This window comes from Salvelinus fontinalis, chromosome 26, assembly GCF_029448725.1.
Source record: "Salvelinus fontinalis isolate EN_2023a chromosome 26, ASM2944872v1, whole genome shotgun sequence".
NCBI classification, from domain to species: domain Eukaryota; kingdom Metazoa; phylum Chordata; class Actinopteri; order Salmoniformes; family Salmonidae; genus Salvelinus; species Salvelinus fontinalis.
This window is the reverse complement of record NC_074690.1, coordinates 15,491,691-15,514,699: the sequence shown is the minus strand read 5'-3', so window position 1 is coordinate 15,514,699 and position 23,009 is coordinate 15,491,691. Positions and strand designations below refer to the sequence as shown.

General features: G+C 41.1%; 1 protein-coding gene across 1 annotated transcript; it reads right to left on the bottom strand.

The window, feature by feature from the left end:
• Positions 1-6,967: 6,967 nt before the first annotated feature.
• Positions 6,968-22,027, bottom strand: LOC129824581 (uncharacterized). The gene is given in 8 exon segments (XM_055884273.1): positions 6,968-8,215; positions 8,217-9,004; positions 9,142-9,385; positions 9,434-9,905; positions 9,907-10,345; positions 11,172-11,816; positions 16,457-18,155; positions 21,998-22,027. Coding segments are annotated over 8 exon segments (5,565 nt in total).
• Between the last annotated feature and the right edge of the window lie 982 nt (positions 22,028-23,009).

Genomic DNA, 23,009 nt, shown 5'->3' with positions numbered 1-23,009 from the left:
CTGGTGACAGTTTTAAAAACAGGTAGCAAGCAGTGGAGAATGTAATGACTACCTGAACCCAGTGTTTGTGCTCCGTCTGGTGACAGTTTTAAAAACAGGTAGAATGCAGTGGAGAATGTAATGACAACCTGAACCCAGTGTTTGTGCTCCGTCTGGTGACAGTTTTAAAAACAGGTAGAATGCAGTGGAGAATGTAATGACTACCTGAACCCAAAGTGTGCTTCTGGAAACCTGTGGAAATATGCCCTACATTGCAGGTGTCGTCTTGTAAACGTTTGGTTTCTGGTGTGTTTCTGCTGGTTAAAAGAGTTAGTAGTCCAATCTTAACGGAGATGACTCTAAGGCTACTATAAATTTACTGCTCACTGAAAGCATGGCCATGTCCGATTACCCCTACTTGTATTCTAAATAGTAGACTGACTGGGTGTGTGAAAATACAACGTTTTATAGTATGTTCATTTGTTTGTATGTCCTGGATATTACGAAAGTTGATTCTGGGTCCTGTACTTTTTACTGTTTACATTAACAATAACAACATTAACTAAATTGTAACCTGCACTAGTACAGTGCATTTGGAAAGTATTCAGACCCATTGACCTTTTCCACATTTTGTTACGTTACAGCCTTATTCTAAAATGGATTCAATTGTTTTTTTTACTAATCAATCTACACACAATGCCCCATCATGACAAAGCAAAAACCGTTTTTTAGAAATATCACATGTACATAGGCATTCAGACCCTTTACTCAGTACTTTATTGAAGCACCTGTGGCAGAGATTACAGCCTCCAGTCTTCTTGGGTATGACGGTACAAGATTGGCACACCTGTATTTGGGGAGGTTCTTCTCTGCAGATCCTCTCAAGCTCTGTCAGGTTGGATGGGGAGGGTTGCTGCACAGGTTCTCTTTTCAGGTCTCTCTCTTCCGGGCTCTGGCTGGGCTACTAAAAGAAATTCAGAGACTTGTCACAAAGCCACACCTGCGTTGTCTTGGCTGTATGCTTAGGGTTGTTGTCCTGTTGGAAGGCGAACCTTCACCCCAGTCTGAGGTCCTAAGCACTCTGGAGCAGATTTTCATCAAGGATCTCTCTGTACTTTGCTCGGTTCATCTTTCCCTCGATCCTGCCACTGAAAAACATCCCCCCAGTATGATGCTGCCACCACCATGCTTCACTGTAAGGATGGTGCCAGGTTTCCTCCAGACGCGACGCTTGGCATTCAGGCCAAAAAGTTAAATCTTGGTTTCATCAGAACAGAGGATCTTGTTTCTCATGGTCTGAGAGTCCTTAGGTTCCGTCTGGCCCATCTCCATAAAGGCCTGATTGGTGGAGTGCTGAAGCGATAGTTGTCCTTCTGGAAGGTTCTCCCATCTCCACAGAGGAACTCAGGAGCTCTGTCAGAGTGACCATCAGGTTCTTGGTCACCTCCCTGACCAAGGCCCTTCTCCCCGATTGCTGGCCAGCTCTAGGAAGAGTATTAGTGGTTCCAAACTTCTTCCATTTAAGAATGATGGAGGCCCCGTTATTTCTTGGAGACCTTCAATGCTCCAGACATTTTTTGGTACCCTTCCCCAGATCTGTGCCTCGACACCATCCCATCTCGGAGCTCTATGGACAATTCCTTTGACCTCATGGCTTGATTTTTGCTCTGACATGCACTGTCAACTGTGGGAACTTATATAGACAAGTGTTTGCCTTTCCAAATCATGTCCAATCAATTGAATTTACCACAGGTGGACTCTTATAGAGTTGTAGAAACATCTCAAGGATGATCAATGGAAACAGGAGGCACCTGTGCTCAATTTCGAGTCTCATAGCAACAGTCTGAATACTTGTAAATGTAAATAAGTTTATTTAAAAAAAAAAAATACATTTGCAAAAATGTCTAAAGACCAGTTTTCACTTTTTCATTACGGGGTATTATGTGTAGATTGATGAGGCTGTAATTTAGAATAAGGCTGTAATGTAACAAATGTGGAAAAGGTCAATGGGTCTGAATACTTTTAGAATGCATACATTGCTCATTCTCATATTGCTCATTCTGACATTTTGTCATTTCTAGTTTTTTTTAAACTTTTTGGATTATGTGTGTATTCTTATTGTATTGCGATGACCTAAGGGCTACATTTCAATTACATCGTGCGTCTATTGTTCTTAATCTACGTTTAAAGTCAATTTATTTGGTTTTTCCAAAATTCATTACATGTTAAAATGTAAAATCAATTTAATCTACATTTAAGATCAGCATGTGGGTGGGCATATGGCCTCTATCGTGGATCATCGCTACCACAACAAACTGCATAGAATATTAGACAGACATGGTTACTCAAAGGGTTTGGTCACTGATCTTTATCATTAAGGAATCTAGGGATAAGAGAGCTATCAGTCGATTATGATATTTGCTGGGATCAGTTCTTAATTTGAGCCGAATCCTGCCGGAACAGGATCTGAAACCTCTCAGTTTTGGAATTTTTGGAGTTTTGCCTGGATCCGGTACCTCTCTGGCATGACAAATAATTGTCACTGTTTGCAATGTAAAAATTCAAATAAAAGCGATCAGAGTTGGGCTATATCAAGTTGCCTCCTTGTTAATTATCATGCCCACTAAAAAACATATTTTAAAAATGTAGATTTTCAGCCAACGCTTGATATTGTGATAATTCAGGTTGGGCAGGGCCTGGGTTTAAGTTTGTGCAACATGGTAGCCCATGTTTGACCGACGTATGACCATTGTTATGGTGAGAGAGAGAAACGTGACATGTAGAGGCCATCTCTGTAACGAATGCGCTGAGTCAGGAAGCAAGTACAGGGAGTGAGTCTTTAATAAATTAACAGAACACAACACAACACAAGGAACACGAACAACGCACTGACATGAAACAGAGTCAATAACACCTGAGGAGAGAACCCAAGGGGAGGGACAGATATAGGGAAGATAATCAAGGAGGTGATGGAGTCCAGGTGAGTGTCATGAAGCGCTGGTGCACGTGATGATGGTGACAGGTGATATCAGCAGCCTGGTGACCTAGAGGCCGGAGAGGGAGTATATGTGACACTCTCTCTCACAGAACTAGTATTAGATTCTATTATGATCGCTCTCCTTCTCTCTGCTCCGAAAGAGATAAACCTGAAACTCTTTCTCTAGCATTGCACTTGTTAGGATTTATGTTTATGCATAATAGCCTGTTAGCATATTGGTTGAAGAGGAATATTGTTTTGTTACACACATACACAAACTATACAGAGGGGGGGGTGTGTGTAGGTGTAAGGACTGACCAACACAGGCCATAAAAGTTGTGGACAGTCTGGAGAGGGGAGGGGTGCATCTCTCTAGACCAACCAGGAGTTTAGAATACTGGACAATACCATATTAGGAACTGTTTTAGTGTAGAATCGACAGACCCAAGACGGAGCTAATCTACCCAGCAACCAGATGTGGACAAAGGAACGCGCCAAGGGGCTTGGACAAAGGGCCAGCAAAGGGGGACAAAGGGCCAGCAAAGGGGAGGAAAGTCTAAACCAAGCCCAGCCTCTACTGTGATAGGCTAACAGACGCGTTGAAACTACGTCATCACAGTATAAGAACAGCTGTTTACGTACTTCTTGCCAGTTCCCTGTTCATCCTGCGCGGTGATACAGCGAACCCGGATATACGAAAATTGCATTTGCCATTCATTGTTTGCGGTAATTAAACATAATTAAAGAAAGTTAGCAGACCTTGCTTTTTATTTATCCTGATACCGGATGTGTAACACGCAGCCTTCACACACTTCATCATTTATTTAAATTAATTAAATATGCCCATTTGTTTGATTTATTTTCCTTGTTATAGAATTGCCCTGTTATGTTAGATATATTTAGCAAATAATGTTGCATATGACACGTTGTAGGCGGTAGAGCACAGGCAGGAACACATCTGCTTTTTCAACAGACAGTAGACCTAGCCCACTTAAGCCACAATATCTAAAACCAACCAAATCTGTTCGGGAACATCGATATTGACATGTTTTCACAACTAACCTGATTTCATTAAACTGTTGAGAGCCCCTCTCTCTGCACATCTCTACCCGCTGGAGAAAGTTATAAAGCAGAGCGAGAGAGAACGCGATGGAAGTGGTGAGATATTCTATAAGGTCAGCCTATTAATTATTCAAAATATAAAATATGCCCTATTATAACTATATACTAACCATGTACATTCTCTCATTTGTGTGGTATTTAAAAATATTTTGCTAATGTCGCCAGTCATTTAAAAGGAAGTAGAATTGCCTAACCCATGCAATGCTTTATTAGCTGGTTATCTGCAGCCATAGCTGCAGGAAGTAGGGGTGCTGAGGGTGTTGCAGCACCCCCTGAAAAATCAGAAAACAAATGTTTTTTTATTTTATAAACAACCATTTCTTTATTTTTTTTGTAGTGCACTGGACCTTTAATAATCATTTCACTTAGTCTACTATACATTTCACATAGTCTACTATAAAACATTCTATTTTCACACACCCAATCAGAGTACTATTTAGAATGCAAGAACGGGTATTCAGACATGCCCCTGGACTACAAGAAATGGAGATTTGGGAACTGATGTGTTGATATTTGTCTCTTGTGTCTTTTATTCTCTGGTTTGAACAGCACAAAGACAGAAATAGCATCAGGATATATAAAGCACAATCACGGATATAAAAGATAAACATATGAAATCAACAAATAAAAGCAAGGCAGTGGCTGCTAGTACAGACCAGGAAGGCAATGGGTGTGTATGAAATATGTAATACTAAATACTATTTAGAATGTACTGTTAAGTAAAAAATGAATGCAGTAAGCAACACATATTAACATACTAGGATCATACATTCTAGGATCATACATACTAGGATGATACATTCTAGGCTCATACATACTAGGATCATACATTCTAGGATCATACATACTAGGATCATACATACTAGGATCATACATACTAGGATGATACATACTAGGCTCATACATTCTAGGCTCATACATACTAGGCTCATACATTCTAGGATCATACATTCTAGGATCATACATTCTAGGATCATACATACTAGGATCATACATACTAGGCTCATACATTCTAGGCTCATACATACTAGGCTCATACATACTAGGCTCATACATACTAGGCTCATACATACTAGGATCATACATTCTAGGATCATACATTCTAGGCTCATACATACTGAGAATGTGTCATCTAATGCAGTGTTTCCCAATTCCGGTCCTCAAGTACAACCAGAAGTAGGACCATATTTCTGTGGCCCACAGACAAGTACACCTTATTCTACTTCTCATCTAAATCACCAAGCCCTTGACAGGTGTTAATCAGGTGTTGTTGTCCGGGGCTACAACAAAAACGTGTGCTGTTGGGGGTACTGGGGTTGGGAAACTGATCGAATGCCCAATTGCGTTTACTGCCATACGTTCATTCTGGTACAACACGTCCCCTAATCTTAATTGCATCTGTTGTCAAACACACCAATGGCTGAAAAGATGATTGTCTTCCTCAATAGCATGCAGTGAATTCTTAGCCGACATGTGAATGACATCCTAGCATTTAAAACATTTGCCGTGACCAAATACCCACACTTGCGTTCAACATAGTAGGCTTTTTGAGTATGTAAAGAGAGTTTTATAATATGTTGTGATTTCAAACATCGAGTGTGCTTAAATGCCAGGATGTCATACTCATTTGGCCTTTTCATCTAGTAGAATTCACTGCACCCTATTGAGGAAGAGAATCGGCTTCTCACAAGTGTGTTTGCCAACAGTTGATAATCAGAATAGGGGACACACTCTAATAAACCAAGGGAGGGGAACAATCACGATTGTCCATTAGATGAAGCATTCTCAGTATGTATAAGTATGTTGATATTTGTTGCTTTCTGAATGTGTTTTTACTAAACAGTACGTTCTATCCAGTATGTAGTATGATTAGTACACAGAATGTTGTTTTAGTACTTTCACATAGGCTACTATATTAATTTCTATTTTTGCATACCCAAACAGCCTACTATTTAGGAAGCAGGTACAGGTGTCCGGACTCTGACAATTTCTCTGCGAAAGTACAGGTGAACATTCTGCACATTTGTAGTTATCGTTCTATATCTATAGCAGTATAAACATCTGATTTACATGTCAGGACCCGGTGCGAGAAACAGTCACTAATAATCGTCAGAACCCAGAAGATGAGGCAGACACAGCAGTACTAGAGATGGTGGTTTAATAAAAGAACAAAATCTTCAGGCAAATAAACTAAATCCACAATGTCCAAAAATAAAGCCAAGAGGCACAAAATGGAAATCCTCCAAAATACAAAAGAAACTCCACAAAGTGGTAAAAAACAGCAGGGAAAAACAAACCTCAAAAGACTACTCAAATAATACACAAGAACTAAACCAGAGAACCTCTGGAAAATCCAACAAGAGAAATATCTGTATAAAACAAGGCTGGGGCTGGGTGCTAACTTACAAACACTGAGCAAGGAACTGAGGAACACACAGGGTTTAAATACTAACAAGGGAATGACCTACAGGTGCAAACAATAATTAGAGCAAGAAAAACAAAAGGTACAAAAAAGGTGCAATGGGGACATCTAGTGACCAAAACACGAACAGTCTTGGCCAAAACCTGACAGCACTGTTGTTAAAGAAATGTGGAGCAAAGATCTTAATATTATACTATTTCAGCTTTTACACCATCTTCATCCTCCTCATCATCATTACTGTCCAGTAAGTAATGACATTTTATGTACTATGTTGTATTTACATACAGTATTTACATATTCATGTCCGTCAGTAATGTTGTTAGGGGGTGCATGTTATTACTATCTTCAAACTAATCTATGTTTTTGTGCAGTAAATATCATAGGGAAAACCCTTCAATCTCAGAGGGTTAAGCCTTATTTGAATGGGACAAGTATAACTAATGCACATTGTCATGTAGTTAAGACTCTCACTGCGTAGTACATCTGTTTACCACTTGTTTAGTGATTCCCATTACCATTGTCATGTTTTCTATCTCTACTTTCTGTTTCTCCTCGAATTCCTTCAATTTATCAGTCAGTGCTTTTTCATTATGACTATATTCACCCTTTAATTTATCAGTCTCCTCTTTGTGCGTTTGTATTAGTTTCTCCTTCTCTTCTTCATGTTGATCCAATAGTTTTTGGAAGTCATTTTTATATTTCTCTTTAAAGTTATTCATTTCCTCTGCATGTCTTCTGGCCTCTTGTTCATATTTATCCATCATTTCTTTTGTTTCCCTTTCATGCTCTTCCCGCATTTCTTTACATTTCTTCTCTTCTTGTTCTCTCCTGACTGTATCTTCCTTCTCCTTCCTCATGTTTTCTTCTTCACGTTCTTGTTGAAATGTTTCCTCCAGTTTTCTTAGTTTTAGTCTCTCCTCCACTCCTCGATTTACATCCTCTTGACATTTTTTTTCCTGTTCCTCTCTACGTTCTCTCTCCCACTGCTCTTGTTGCATTGTCATTTTGTCTGTCAACTCTCTCCTCTTTTCCTCAAAGTCTTGTTCTATTCGGTCTCTTTCTTTCTGCTCTATTTCTCTCCTCTGCTCTTTTGATTCCTTCATGTTTATTCTATCTTGTTCCCTCTCTCTTTCAAACTGCTCTCTCAATCTCTTCTGTTTTTCCCCTTGTTCTACAAGAGTTTCTACCTCCTTCTGTCTCCTTAGCCTTTCTTCTTCCTGTTGTCTGTCTCTTTCTTTCTTCAATTGTTCCTCCCATTCCTCTTTTTCTCTACACATGACCTCTTGGAGTTCTGTTTGACCTTTCTCTGCTTCCTCTATTTTGCTTTGCCACTCTTGTCTTACTTTCTCGTCCTTCTTTCTCCTCTCATCCTCTTCTTTCTCTCTCCTTTTAATTTCTTCCTCCTGTTCCCTTTTTAGTTTATCAAACTTCCTTTCTTGATTTTGAAGCTGTTCTTCTCTGTCCTTCTCTTCTTTTCTCAGTTTTTCCATCCTCATGTTATATTCTTCTTCCTTTTCTCTTTGGAGGTTTTTCAACTTTATTTCCTGAGTTTTTATCTCTTTTTCCATCTTCTCTTTTTCTGTGTCCCATATTTGTTTTTTCAACTTTTCATCTTCTTTCCTTTTTTTGTCCTCCAACTCTCTTTCTTCCTTCTCTGCTTTCTCCTTGTCTTCGTGCTCTTTTCTAATAGCTTCCTCTCTCTCTCTCAACATGTTTATCTCTCAGCTGTCTTTCCTCCTGAACTTTCAATCTCTCTTCCAACATTGACTTCATCTTTTCCATGTTTGTTTCATGTCTGACCTTCAGTTTCTCCATGTCAGCCTTTATCTCCGTCTCTCTCTCCTTCAGTATTGCTTCCTGTTTTTGTTTAATGGCTGCCTCTGCCTCCTGGAACATCTCATCGGTGTAGAAACTGCCCTTGTTCATGGACACCATTTTGTTAAACTTCTTAAGAAGCTCAGTGACCTGTGTGCGGTTATTGCCTTTGTTGTTGAGGACATGGAGTCTGTCTCCACAATCTCTGATCAGTTTTTTCAGTTTGGCATTTGTGCTTTTCTCAATGTAATCTTGAATTGATTCATTTTCCAAGTCATCTCCTCTAGTAAACAGAACTAAGCAGAACATTCCTGCCCGTGGACCAAAGGTTTTCTCTATGAGGTCCAAAGTGTCCAGCTCTTCTTGTGTGATTCTCCCGATACTCAACACTATGATAAACACATGGGGTCCAGGAGCTGACAGGGAAACACATTTCACTATCTCTTGCTGAACATCTTTATTAGAGAGTGTTGTGTCAAAAAGTCCAGGTGTGTCCACCACAGCAACTGTTATTCCATCAACTCTGCCGACTGCCTTCTTGCAAACTGTTGTCACAGAATCAGTGCTGGATTCAGAATCAAATTCATCTCTGCCCAGGATAGTGTTTGCAGAGGCGCTCTTCCCATTTCCAGTTTTCCCAATCAGCACCACCCTTATGCACTCTGTGCTGGAGCACTCCATTTCAGCACCTAGAAATTAAACAATAAATTAATGTTAATTACTGCAGAAATGTATACTCAAATCAACACAGAAGGTTCATAGTGTTAAATCATTGCTTTCCAATCACCCCCCAATATTTGTTCCTCCCTGTGTTCAACAAACTCACCTTGTGACATGTTCCTGATTCTCTCCTCTAAATCCTTGATTCTTCTGTTCTTTTCCTCCAGTTCTGATTGGTGTTTAGCCTCCATGTACATGTACAGAGTGTAGCAGGTTCTGTTCTGATCCATCATTTTGACTATTTCTGCTACAAGTTCTGCCGTCTGCTTGGCGTTCTCAATCTTCAAAGCATCAAAGATTTTATACCGCCCTCCGTATATCTTGATCAGTTGCTTTGTGTCTGCATCTTGCTCCACAAAGGTAACTGCAGTTTTATCAACTGGAATGTTATCCTATCTAAACAGGACCATGATAAAGTCATTGACTCGTGAGCTGAGAATCTTCTGGATGGTCTCCAACTCTCCTTTGTCTTCATCAGTGATTGGACCCAAAGGTACAACCAGGAGGAAAGCATGGACTCCAGAGTCACAGAGAGAGACACAGTGGAAAGTCTCACGCATCACTTCCTCCTGAGTGAGATGTGTTCCATACAGAGCAGGCAGCTCGATGAGGGTGATAGGCCGACCACACACCTCTCCTTCTCTCTTCACACACACTGAGGAGGAGCTGAACTTTGGACTGGACTCTGTCTGACCCAGTATGGCATTGGCTATAGAAGTCTTCCCAGCTCCTCTTCTGCCACACAGCACCACGTTCAGTCTCTGAGCCTTTGGTGTCATGGTATCATGTGTCGTCTCTTCATTGGAGGAGAGGTATCTCCATTCATTCTCCTCTACCATCTCTTCTATCTTTATAGTTAACTCCTTGTGTGTACATTTTGTGATGCCTTCCTCCACATTCTTTGATAATTTGTCTCAGATGAGGATTTCCTGCGACTCCCTTGTGGTGAGTAATGATCACCATTGAGTACTTGAAGGCCTCTTTACCAAATATGTTCAGGATCAACTTGAATGTGTTTCTGTTCTCCTCTGTGAACTCATCAGGTTTCAACACCAGCAGGACCCCATGAGGCCCAGGAGCAGAGAGGGACTTACATTTCTCCATCTCCTCCATCAGGGACTGCACAGTCAGACGTGGAGCAAAGAAGTCTGGAGTCTTTACAACAGTAACAGACTTGCCATTCACCTTCCCACTGGCTGACTCACATTGCTGTTTATAGTTGAAAAAAGCCTTTCTCCGTAGGATCATGTTACCCACTGTAGTCCTCTTATCATCACTCTTCCCCAGAAGCACAATCCTGAGTGAAGACACTGTAAAACACATGTACACATTGATTAATATAAGGATATGCTTATGAAACAATGTAGTTGACCTTTTTACAAAATGTTTACACTGGATGATTGTCCCTGTTGTGAATTAACAAAGCTTGACTCCCAATACTTGTTGTCAAAAAGCTTGACAGTAGTAGTCAGTAATTTTGAGCCAGTACAGTTCCACAATGTTATTTAGCTCAGTGATTCCCGTGGAATCCCTCACATTGATAGATACTGTTGGTTTATGAACTGTGAACTCATACCACATTCTAAAATAATAGGTAAAAGTGATAAAACAAAACAATGACATGAGCATGATACTATAAAGTACAGTAGGACCTCAGAGATACAAACACGTTGGGAATGGAGCTCAGCAGAATATTATAATGGTGAATAAGAAACCTTTTATATATTTTCTTTCATAGGTCACGTCTACTTACACAGGTTTTGTACCATCAGGATAGACATTTTGAAAACAAAATAATGAAAACGTGCCCCATGATAAATCCGTCTGAGCCGTAGCTCTCCCTCTTAAATACCAAATAGTTGCATTATGGTGTATAACTACTGAATTTACCCACATTTGTCATGTCTACTTGATGGCTTCCGTCTTTCTTCCTTAAGTGATACCAGTCCTGAAAAAAAAGTTGACATAATCAAATTCAGTGACTTCCTCTTTGCAGTCAATTTAAACCAGTCATAATGAAACAAAAGTTAATTGTCAGTTGTATTCAATGCTCATCTCATTATAAATTATGTCAGTGTGCTGTATACTGATACATTTCTCTCATTTTCTCCCAATTATTAAATGTTGCTGATTCACCTTGTTCTTTTCCAAGTTCTTCCTCAGAGGGAGATTTGAGGCTTCCATCAGTTTTACTCCTGTGGATTTCCTCTTTCCCTTGTACCATGCCACTTGTATCTTCAAATACATCACAGGTGAGATGGTCTCCTCCATTCTCCTTTACAATCTTGTAAACATCTGCCATAAGTTGAGTGTGGTCACTGAGGTGCTGCCTCCCTCTACAGGCTCTGACCATCTGATTCAGAGGGTGATCCTCATCCAAGTGTCCCCTCTTGTCTTCATGAGTTGTCAGTACCATTGAGTAGTCAAAGGACCGGTCACTGAGGGTGTCTAGGATTGTCCTGATTCTGTCTCCCTCTTCCTGTGTGAACTCATCAGGCTGCAGCACCAACAGGAACACATGAGGTCCCGGTTTAGACAGAGTGACACACCAACGTAGATCCTCTGAGAGTTTGTCATGTGAGATGTGAGGGTCTAACAGGTCTGGAGTGTTGATTACAGCTATGTGTCTTCCCTCCACCTGACCCCTGGCTCTCTCACAGTGACTTTGTACACAGTTAAGGTCAAATGCCCCTCTTTCCAGGATCAAGTTCCCAACAGCACTCTTCTCAGAGCCATTCTTGCCGAGCAGCACAATCCTTCGCTCTGTAGGACTTTCAGACACTGTAACATAAACACCACCTCAACCTTATTTAAAATGTCTGCTGGAAAACATTGTTGAAAATGTTGACACTAACATTTTGTTTGCTTTTCTTTCAGTATAACACCATGAACATTACACACCATATTACAACAAAACAACATCTATTCTATTCTCTACACAGAGAAATACAAACTCAGTTGAAAAAAGTCTGATATTTTATTGGTCACTCACCCTTTCCGGGCAATAATTCCACACTTTTGCATCTCTGGGCCCCTGGATTCGAGACTGAAAACATCAAACGTACACAATCATCAGTATTTTGTAAAGTTCTTAAAATTGATTGTTTACTTATTTTCTTCTGAAGTATTTTTTTGTTGAGTAGCTATGTATGTTATTTTTAAGCTAATTTAATGTCATATCAATGTTATTGTGAGAAAAAAAATCGAATAAGTATTGTTATAAACAGCTTTGATGAATATGTCAGGGTTTCTAAACTTTGAAGGTACAGGATTGACGGGCGTGAATTAATATAATTCAGGTTGACTGACAACCCATTTCCTGTACAGCTGCTGCTAACGTTAGCTACTGTTCAAGACGACAAGAGCAGTTTTCACTGGTCAGCCCATACCTTTAGCTGTTGTCAACAATAAAACTTCATACCTGATATTGATCTGGTAAAAAGTGCCTTTGTACTAGGATTCTGAAGAGAAATTCTAACAGGAGGGAGGTGGATGCTAACTATGTAGCTAGATAGATAGTGTAGCGATCCGCGCTATATGAGCCACATTACACTGTAAAATATATTATGCTAGTTCCACATAAAAATAATTTGGCAACTATTTGCATCAGCTTTTTGAGAATTTCCAACATTATGAATTTTTTAAATATAATATACTTACCTTTTAGTGTTTGACAAACACTAATATTTTAGTTAAGTCCAGCATAAAAAATGGCTCAGATCCAACTTAATTGTATCAAATCCAGAACTGTTATTGTACATTAGATCTACTTCATCTTTCTGATTAGTTACTTTCATTGATAGTGTTTTAGTGTTTAACATTACTTTATGTACACTATGTCATCGCTTGACTTTTTTATCCACTTCAGCAGGAATTGTTGAGCACAGTGCTCATTCCACTAACAGGAGGTAAAGCAGTGTAGCTTGACCTATTTGCCTCTGTCAAGAGTGGAGCACATGACCTTACTAATGGTGAGAATGGGTGGTCTCATCACTGAATGTCAATTTGTTCGACAGTTTTGATATCCATTCATCATGATCCATTATACCTCATAGCACAACAAACTGTTTGATACTAATATACAAATGTGCTTTTGGTTCTTCAAACATGCATACAACATTGTGTAAAAGTATCGTATAGTTAAAATAAAAATCTCCACAATCCTCTGAAAACAGAGCCACATGGCAAGTTGTTGAAATAACTTAAAATTCTTAAGTTTAAAGGAAACATTAGGAATATTGAGTAAGTTAAACACTATTTACCTTGTAGTTGTTTAAATTATGAATTCATCTTATGTGGAATTATTATTTGTATTTATTTGGTTGGTGAATTGAAGTAAAGTACTAATTATATTCAAGTAAAAATGACAACTACATTTTTTTATGTCAAAACATTTTCAAGTATAATTTACTAACCACCTGAATCCTTTTTTTACACTGTACAATTCCCACCAAGTGGATTAACCCTATTGGCGCAATGCATAGTGTGTTGGCCTTCCACGCGAGAAACCAAGGTTCACTTACCCCAAATAAGGCAAATGACACATCCAGGAAGTCTGTAGCTCAAAACCAATTACTATATACAGTACCAGTCAAAAGTTTGGACACACCTTCTCCTTCCAGGGTTTTCTTTGTTTTTACTATTTCCTACATTGTAGAATAATAGTGAAGACATCAAAACTACAAAATAACACATATGGAATCATGTAGTAACCAAAAAAGTGTTAAACAAATCAAAATATATTTTATATTTGAGATTCTTCAAAGTAGCCACCCTTTGCCTTGATGACAGCTTTGCACACTCTTGGAATTCTCTAAACCAGCTTCATGAGGTAGTCACCTGGAATGCATTTCAATTAACAGGTGTGCCTTGTTCAAAGTTAATTTGTGGAATTTCTTCCCAAATTGCGTTTGAGCCAATCAGTTGTCTTTTGACAAGGTAGGGGTGTTACGGATACAAGTATTCTGTTTATCCTGTGTGTATTTATTTTCTCTCCTTCTCCCCTACTCACAGGTAACAATCATCATTCCCCAATCAGTCATCAATCAGTCGCTAATCAGAAGACACCTGCACCTTTTCTCCTACCCAATCACAGTTCCTTTCCCTTGGGTTAAAAACCCTGTCAGTTGTTTTCTCTGGAGCTCGATCTCTTTGTGTAGCAATCTCTCTGTAAATGCCATATGTCTGTAGAGCTCGTGTGTGGTTTAGCACCTACATGTCACTTTGTCCCCACCTGTGAGTATTGCGTTTGTTATGGTGTTTGAGTGTTTGTTTGATAGTGGGAAAAGGGGGTAACTAGACAGTTCGCCCATGGGCATACACTACCCGTAGGTAAACTTTGTTAAATACACTAGTTAGAACTGGGTGGACCACCCACTGTATTTTTGGTTAGTTAGTTAGCTGTTGTTGAAATAGGCTAGTCTAGCTTAGGGGTGTTTTTGGATGCTCATTTCTTTCCTTGGGTCCAGCTCAGCCCCTTTTCCTGCCCCCCCCCCCCTCCCCCCTCCCCTTTTCCGTGTGTTTACTAATAAACCCGGAGTTTGACGGTAGATTTAAGTTGTCGTGGTTATTTGTTCTCACTTATGTTTTCACTATTATAATTTGCACAAGTTGTGTTACGGGTCCCATTACCCCCCCTAGACTGTCGGGCCAAAGGGATTCGTAACAAGGGGTGTTATATAGAAGATAGCCCTATTTGGTAAAAGACCAAGTTCATATTATGGCCAGAACAGCTCAAATAAGCAGAGAAATAACTGACCGTCCATCATTACTTTAAGACATGAAGGTCAGTCAATTCTGAAAATTTCAAGAACTTTTAAAGTTTATTCAAGTGCAGTCGCAAAAACCATCAAGCGCTATGAAGAAACTGGCTCATGAGGACCGCCACAGGAAAGGAAGACCCAGAGTTACCTTTGCTGAAGAGGACATTAGAGTTACCAGCCTCAGAAATTGCAGACAAATAAATGCTTCACAGAGTTCAAGTAAAAGACATCTAAACATCAACTGTTCAGAGGAGACTGTGTGAATCAGGCCTTCGTGGTCGAATTGCTTTAAAACCTCTTGGCGCACGAATCCCTTTAACGGGATCATTTTCCTAAACAACCGCTGAATTGCAGAGCGCCAAATTCAAAAAAAAATTGGCCAACAGAAACCTTTTTTATTGTAAATCTCAAATTGCTATGATGTATATTGCAAATACTGTACACATCTCCAATCCCACATCAAAGTAATTAGCTAAATTACTTGTTTTGATGTTACTCTGAAGTGATTTGAGATGGCTAGGTAGACCAGGCTTGGCAAAACAAAACTGTAAGGACAGAATACCAAAATGTCTCCAGGTATAGTATATCAAGACAGTAAACTCACCTTCGCAATGAAAAGTTTCCTCCACAAGGTGGCACCAGTAACCAGAGAAACCTGGGTGGTGTGCTGAAAGTTCTGAGTGCCAAAATAACTGTTTCTTGCATGAAAGGGGATACCTCTTGTATAATAAACAATACCTTTCTGTGGAAAACGGTATGTTTTAAAATATATATTTTTTAAATTGTCTATACATCCTTGGAGTAAAAGGATGTGACTATTGGCTCCCAAAGAATGCGTAAAAGTGTGTGTGTGTATTCGTGCAGGTGTGTGTCCATGTACACCATATAAAGAGGAGATATGACCACAGTGACACACAGTTGGCAGACAATACTTCTGATTAGCCCTACACCAGCCAAACACTATGTGCCTTAAAAAATATATATATATTCTAGGTATCTTGTAGAACATTAGTAAATACTGCATGTTGGATATACCTCTATGTAGTGTTATTATAAAATGGTCCATCGCTACCATGGCGGACCCAAGAACCCAGGCCACAACGCCACCTACTCCAGGAACAATGTCAATACCACTGATCCAGAAAACACAAGGCATTTCTAGGTCAGGACTGACAGTAGCCTACAGAATACAGGAAGGCAGTACTGATTCTAACCAAACCATCTACTACAGTATTTCAATTATAAAAGTTGAATGTTATGGATAGACATTATACATTGAGAATGATATGGAGATAGTAACCATAGTTACATATGAAAGAGTCAGGGGAGGTTGTTACACATAGTGGCTCTGTTAATGAGAATAGGAGAGAGAGGAGGAAGTAGAGAAGAAGTCATGTGATTGAAGAAGTGTTGTGCGTTAGGCCGTGGGTTGTAGAAGGGTTTTGCGTTAGGCCGTGGGTTGAAGGGTTGTGGGTTAGGCCGTGGGTTGTAGAAGGGTTTTGCATTAGGCCGTGGGTTGATGAAGTGTTGTGCGTTAGACCGTGGGTTGATGAAGATTTTTCATTAGGCCGTGGGTTGAAGAAGGGTTGTGAGTTAGGCCATGGGTTGTAGAAGGGTTTTGCATTAGGCCGTGGGTTGATGAAGTGTTGTGCGTTAGACCGTGGGTTGATGAAGATTTTTCATTAGGCCGTGGGTTGAAGAAGGGTTGTGAGTTAGGCCGTGGGTTGAAGAAGGGTTGTGCTTTAGGACGTGGGTTGAAGAAGGGTTGTGCTTTAGGAGGTGGGTTGAAGAAGGGTTGTGCTTTAGAACATGGGTTGAAGAAGGGTTGTATATTAGGACGTGGGTTGAACAAGGGTTGTGCTTTAGGACGTGGGTTGAAGAAGGGTTGTGCTTTAGGACGTGGGTTGAAGAAGGGTTGTGCTTTAGGACGTGTGTTGAAGAAGGGTTGTGCTTTAGGACGTGGGTTGAAGAAGGGTTGTGCTTTAGGAGGTGGGTTGAAGAAGGGTTGTGATTTAGGACGTGGGTTGAAGAAGGGTTGTGCTTTAGGACGTGTGTTGAAGAAGGGTTGTGCTTTAGGACGTGGGTTGAAGAAGGGTTGTGCTTTAGGACGTGGGTTGAAGAAGCGTTGTGCTTTAGGAGGTGGGTTGAAGAAGGGTTGTGCTTTAGAACGTGGGTTGATGAAGGGTTGTGCTTTAGGAGGTGTGTTGAAGAAGGGTTGTGCTTTAGAACGTGGGTTGAAGAAGGGTTGTGCTTTAGGAGGTGGGTTGAAGAAGGCTTGTGCTTTAGAACGTGGGTTGAAGAAGGGTTGTACTTTAGGATGTGGGTTGTAGAAGGGTTGTGCTTTAGGATGTGGGTTGTAGAAGGGTTGTGCTTTAGGACGTGGGTTGAAGAAGGGTTGTGCTTTAGGACGTGGGTTGAAGAAGGGTTGTGCTTTAGAACGTGGGTTGAAGAAGGGTTGTGATTTAGGACGTGTCTTGAAGAAGGGTTGTGCGTTAGGCCGTGGGTTGAAGAAGGGTTGTGAGTTAGGCTGTGGGTTGTAGAAGGGTTTTGTGTTAGGCCGTGGGTTGAAGAAGGGTTGTGCTTTAGGACGTGGGTTGAAGAAGGGTTGTGCTTTAGGACGTGGGTTGAAGAAGGGTTGTGCTTTAGGACGTGGGTTGAAGAAGGGTTGTCCTTTAGGACGTGGGTTGAAGAAGGGTTGTGCTTTAGGACGTGGGTTGAAGAACGGTTGGCCTTTTAGGACGTGGGTTGAAGAAGGGTTGTGCTTTAGGACGTGGGTTGAAGGGTTGTGCTTTAGGATGTGGGTTGAAGACGGGTTGTGCTTTAGGATGTGGGTTGAAGAAGGGTTGTGCTTTAGGATGTGGGTTGAAGAAGGGTTGTGCTTTAGGCCGTGGGTTGAAGAAGGGTTGTGCTTTAGAACGTGGGTTGAAGAAGGGTTGTGCTTTAGGACGTGGGTTGAAGAAGGGTTGTGCTTTAGAACGTGGGTTGAAGAAGGGTTGTGCTTTAGGACGTGGGTTGAAGAAGGGTTGTGCTTTAGGACGTGGGTTGAAGAAGGGTTGTATATTAGGACGTGGGTTGAAGAAGGGTTGTGCTTTAGGACGTGGGTTGAAGAAGGGTTGTGCTTTAGAACGTGGTTTGAAGAAGGGTTGTGCTTTAGGACGTGGGTTGAAGAAGGGTTGTGCTTTAGGACGTGGGTTGAAGAAGGGTTGTGCTTTAGGACGTGGGTTGAAGAAGGGTTGTGCTTTAGGACGTGGGTTGAAGAAGGGTTGTGCTTTAGGACGTGGGTTGAAGAAGGGTTGTGCTTTAGGACGTGGGTTGAAGAAGGGTTGTGCTTTAGGATGTGGGTTGAAGAAGGGTTGTGCTTTAGGCCGTGTGAGAAGGGAGACAAGTCAGCAATTAAGTTATGAAGTCACATCCATATTCATGTGAAATGTTTTCCTCTGAGTTTTCTCTAGTGTTCGATACTAAACATTGTGGTGCCTCACAGCAGGCTAGCAAACACATAAGTGTCGGAAGGTCCTGTGGAGATTTTCCCATATTATTGCTAGTGCTTTTCAAATCTATTTCCACTCATAAACATTCGCTGCAGCAGTGAAGAGGGGGAAAGCAGCCTAATTGGTTTTGCTGGTGTTTTTTTTCAGTGCACTTTGCTTCAGTGTTTTGAGGCCATTAAAGGGATAGTGTTCTCCAAAATCAAAGTTTATCCAATGTTTTCAGATCAAAATAGTAACCTAATGGTGAGATGAGTCTCGTGTCCCCACACAATATGTTGTGTAGGTCCAACTCCAAATGAATGAGAAAGATATGCGCCATCTTAAACAGGGGTGGGCAACTCCAGTCCTCGGGGGCCTGATTGGTGTCCCACTTGTTCTCCATCCCTAGAAAACACAGCTGATTAATCAATTAATTGGAGTCAGGTGTGTTAGCTGGGGCAAAACTGTGACACCAGTCAGGCCCTCAAGGACTGGAGTTGCCCACCTCTGGTCTAAAATGGCCACCTTTCAGCTATTTTCTTTCTTTATGTATCAAGGTAAAACGAATAATGCCAATAACCTCTAGTAACATCAACCATGTCCACTGTGCTGATTGGCGGAGGATCCGACCAGTTCTGAAGATGGGGGTGTGTATCTACCTATTTTTCATGACTCACCCGTCACATTGTCCAATGGAGCGCCCCTGTTCTAACAGACAGTATTGATGATGGCTGTCAGGAGAACTGATCAGACTTGACTGTGCACTTCTTTCAATCATTAGCTGCGTGGCACAGAGTCTTTCAAACACAATCAAGCTTTGAGGAACATTGAGGCGCTCTGACAGCCCTCGTCATCGATCCTATCCCACTTCGGTACGCCTGTCTGCCAACGATGGGCAACTTAGGGGTAACAGTAACACTATCAGATAGTGTAGAGAGCAGATGAGAACGAGGGAAAGAAAGTGTGTGTGTGTGTCAAGTCAAATCAAATGGTATTGGTCACATACACATGTTCAGCAGATGTTATTGGTCACATACACATGTTCAGCAGATGTTATTGGTCACATACACATGTTCAGCAGATGTTATTGCAGGTGTCGTGAAATGCTTGTGTTTCTAGCTCCAACAGTGCAGTAATATCTAACAATTTCACAACAATACACACAAATCTAAAAGTAAAAGAATGGAATTAAGAAATATATAAATAAATATTAAGACGAGCATGTGTTGGTGCACTTGCGTGCATGTGTAACCAAGAATTTAGCTTGTTATTCACTTGCCAACTCCACTCAAGTATTGTGGTGCAGATTCTAGCTGACTTGCATTGGTCGTTCCTCCCTAAGTCATGGCCTTGGAGGCCGGAGAAGACCTAGCGTTAGCTTGAGTCAGCATTGGGGCTTCGTTTGTGCTGACTTTACCTCTGCAAGTCCTCAGCACCCCATGAGACCTTATAGGAATATAATTAGCTCAAACAGGGCTAGCTAGGTTTGGTAATGAGGCTAAACACAGGCAGTTCAAAGGCTTCAGCTCAGAGAGATAACACAGTGTTTTAAACCCCAGGATACCTGGGTTTCAAACCCTGGTCGGTCACATTAACCAATTGAAATTAGCCTTTGTATACGTTCATCAAAAGGCAATATTAACTTGAACGGAACAGTGTCTGTCTGAATGTTTCTGCAGTTTGAGATGCAGTACTGTACATTTACATTCAGTACACGAATGAGTAGAGAGTAGCGGACAGCGAGAAATCTATTCATCAAAGTTTAATACAAGATAAAATCCCATAGCCTCAACAAGAGAATGTGAACAAAGTTTCTTGGTTCACTTGTCAAGATGCTGATTCAATCTCAAACGTTTACATTTTTGGGGCGAAGGATCCCAACAGATACAGAACAAGAATGTCAATGTGGACAGAGATGAGAGTTTTCTCGGTGCTTCACAGTAGCTGTCTGTCTCAGCCTGTCAACAACACAGCTACAGTCTGACAGCAGACATTAGACTGCTGAACTATCTGTCTCCTAAAGCTCCATCTAAAGTAACATAAGTGGGCCTCCCGAGTGGCACAGCGGTCTAAGGCACTGCATCGCAGTGTTGCGGCGTCACTACAGCCTGGGGTTCGATCCCAGGCCGGGGGTGCTTTACTTGGCTCATCACGCACTACTGACTCCTTGTGGTGAACTGTTTATCTGCAGGCTGACATCTGTCGTCAGTTGAACAGTGTTTCCTCTGACACATTGGTGCAGCTGGCTTCTGGATTAACTCCCATTGGGGAGTTGCAGTGATGGGACAAAATCGTAATCATGAAAAAGGGGGTAAAATTACAACAACAAAAATTATAATAATAACAAAAGTGTCGGGGTAGGTGGAATCTGCTCTGAAGACTACCATTAATTTGTGTTGACTCATGTTCCATTTGTTCATGTGCATTTAGCTACTCACCAAAAAAATAAGAAAAAATGCAGAGCAATGTTTTTTATTTTTTTATTTTTTTTATTTTTTTTTATTTCACCTTTATTTAACCAGGTAGGCTAGTTGAGAACAAGTTCTCATTTGCAACTGCGACCTGGCCAAGATAAAGCATAGCAGTGTGAACAGACAACACAGAGTTACACATGGAGTAAACAATAAACAAGTCAATAACATGGTAGAAAAAAAGAGAATCTATATACAATGTGTGCAAAAGGCATGAGGTAGGCAATAAATCGAATAATTACAATTTAGCAGATTAACACTGGAGTGATAAATCATCAGATGATCATGTGCAAGAAGAGATACTGGTGTGCAAAAGAGCAGAAAAGTAAATAAATAAAAGCAGTATGGGGGGTGAGGTAGGTAAATTGGGTGGGTAGTTTACAGATGGACTATGTACAGCTGCAGCGATCGGTTAGCTGCTCGGATAGCAGATTTTTAAAGTTGTTGAGGGAGATAAAAGTCTCCAACTTCAGAGATTTCTGCAATTCGTTCCAGTCGCAGGCAGCAGAGAACTGGAAGGAAAGGCGTCCAAATTAGGTTTTAGCTTTAGGGATGATCAGTGAGATACACCTGCTGGAGCGCGTGCTGCGGGTGGGTGTAGCCATCGTGACCAGTGAACTGAGATAAGGCGGCACTTTACCTAGCATAGCCTTGTAGATGACCTGGAGCCAGTGGGTCTGACGACGAACATGTAGCGAGGGCCAGCCGACTAGGGCATACAGGTCGCAGTGGTGGGTCGTATAAGGTGCTTTAGTAACAAAACGAATGGCACTGTGATAAACTGCATCCAGTTTGCTGAGTAGAGTGTTGGAAGCTATTTTGTAGATGACATCGCCGAAGTCGAGGATCGGTGGGATAGTCAGTTTTACTAGGGTAAGTTTGGCGGCGTGAGTGAAGGAGGCTTTGTTGCGGAATAGAAAGCCGATTCTTGATTTGATTTTGGATTGGAGATGTTTGATATGAGTCTGGAAGGAGAGTTTGCAGTCTAGCCAGACACCTAGGTACTTATAGATGTCCACATATTCTAGGTCGGAACCGTCCAGGGTGGTGATGCTAGTCGGGCGTGCGGGTGCAGGCAGCGAACGGTTGAAAAGCATGCATTTGGTTTTACTGTGAGCAATCCGAGTTGTAAACTGTGAAACAGGAATACACCGATGGGGGGAGGCAAACTGATCCCTACTGTGCACGTATTCAAAAGTATTCAGAACAGTTATTTTGCTTGTTTCTGTGTTTTTATAGTCTGTTCAGAAACATATTACCCAGCGCAAAGGCTCAGCACCAGATGTCATGATCGACTACCAGATGGTTGCCAGATGTCCTGCTAACAACATTCTTGACGTTGACCAACTGTCGGAGGAATTCTCTTTCTTTTTAACACGTTTAAAACGTTCATGCAATTGTGACCCCTGCCCCTAGCGTTTTGTTTGGGAGACGCCCCCCCCCCCCCCCACCACCACCACTACTGCGTACACACACTCAAACAGGTACTCAAACCTCTGTGTGTGTGTGTGTGTGTGTGTAATTTGCATATAGCCTGCAACGTGGCAGCAAAAACTACATTTCCATTCAACAATGGGAAAGAAAATGATATTCAATGTTATACTGTATAGCAGTTCTGAACTTAGCGTGGGGTTTGAGGTTTGATAAAACAGTGTGTGACAGGTCTCAAGAGAATGGTGACAGAACATGAATCAGCCTGCCCTGAATGGAGGAACACTCTGAAACGATCAACATCTCAACTTCCATTGAGCCAGCTGCCAAGAAGATGATTATTTTCAAGATTCGATTTAAGATGGAGCTCCAGCTCGCTGCTTTTTGAAATCTATAAAAGATGAACTCAGTTCTTTTCATCTGTGACATGTGGGAGAGGAGGAGTGAGAGACAAGAGGGAAAGAAGAGGCGTAGAAAATAATAATAGATTCCGGTTCTGAAATTCCGATACTAACCCGTACAGAATGACATGTAAGGTAACTTTAAAGTAGCTGGGTTCATGTGTGATATGTGATTTGAAGAAAATACTTTATCAGCGTTTGATTGAGCTTGCCTGGCTTAATGGAATCCAATGGAATAGTTCCCAACAACTGCAAACCCATCTGCCACTCCAGGCATGCTCAATCAAATGCTCAAAATATTAAAAACAAAAATCAAATACTATTTGAAACCATGGTTTGCTGTATGCTCACCCAAACTCTTTGAAAGAGTATGTTAATGGTGGTATGGTATTCTAGATACAGATACAAAGTGCAGACAAGTGGATGCAGGATAATGGTG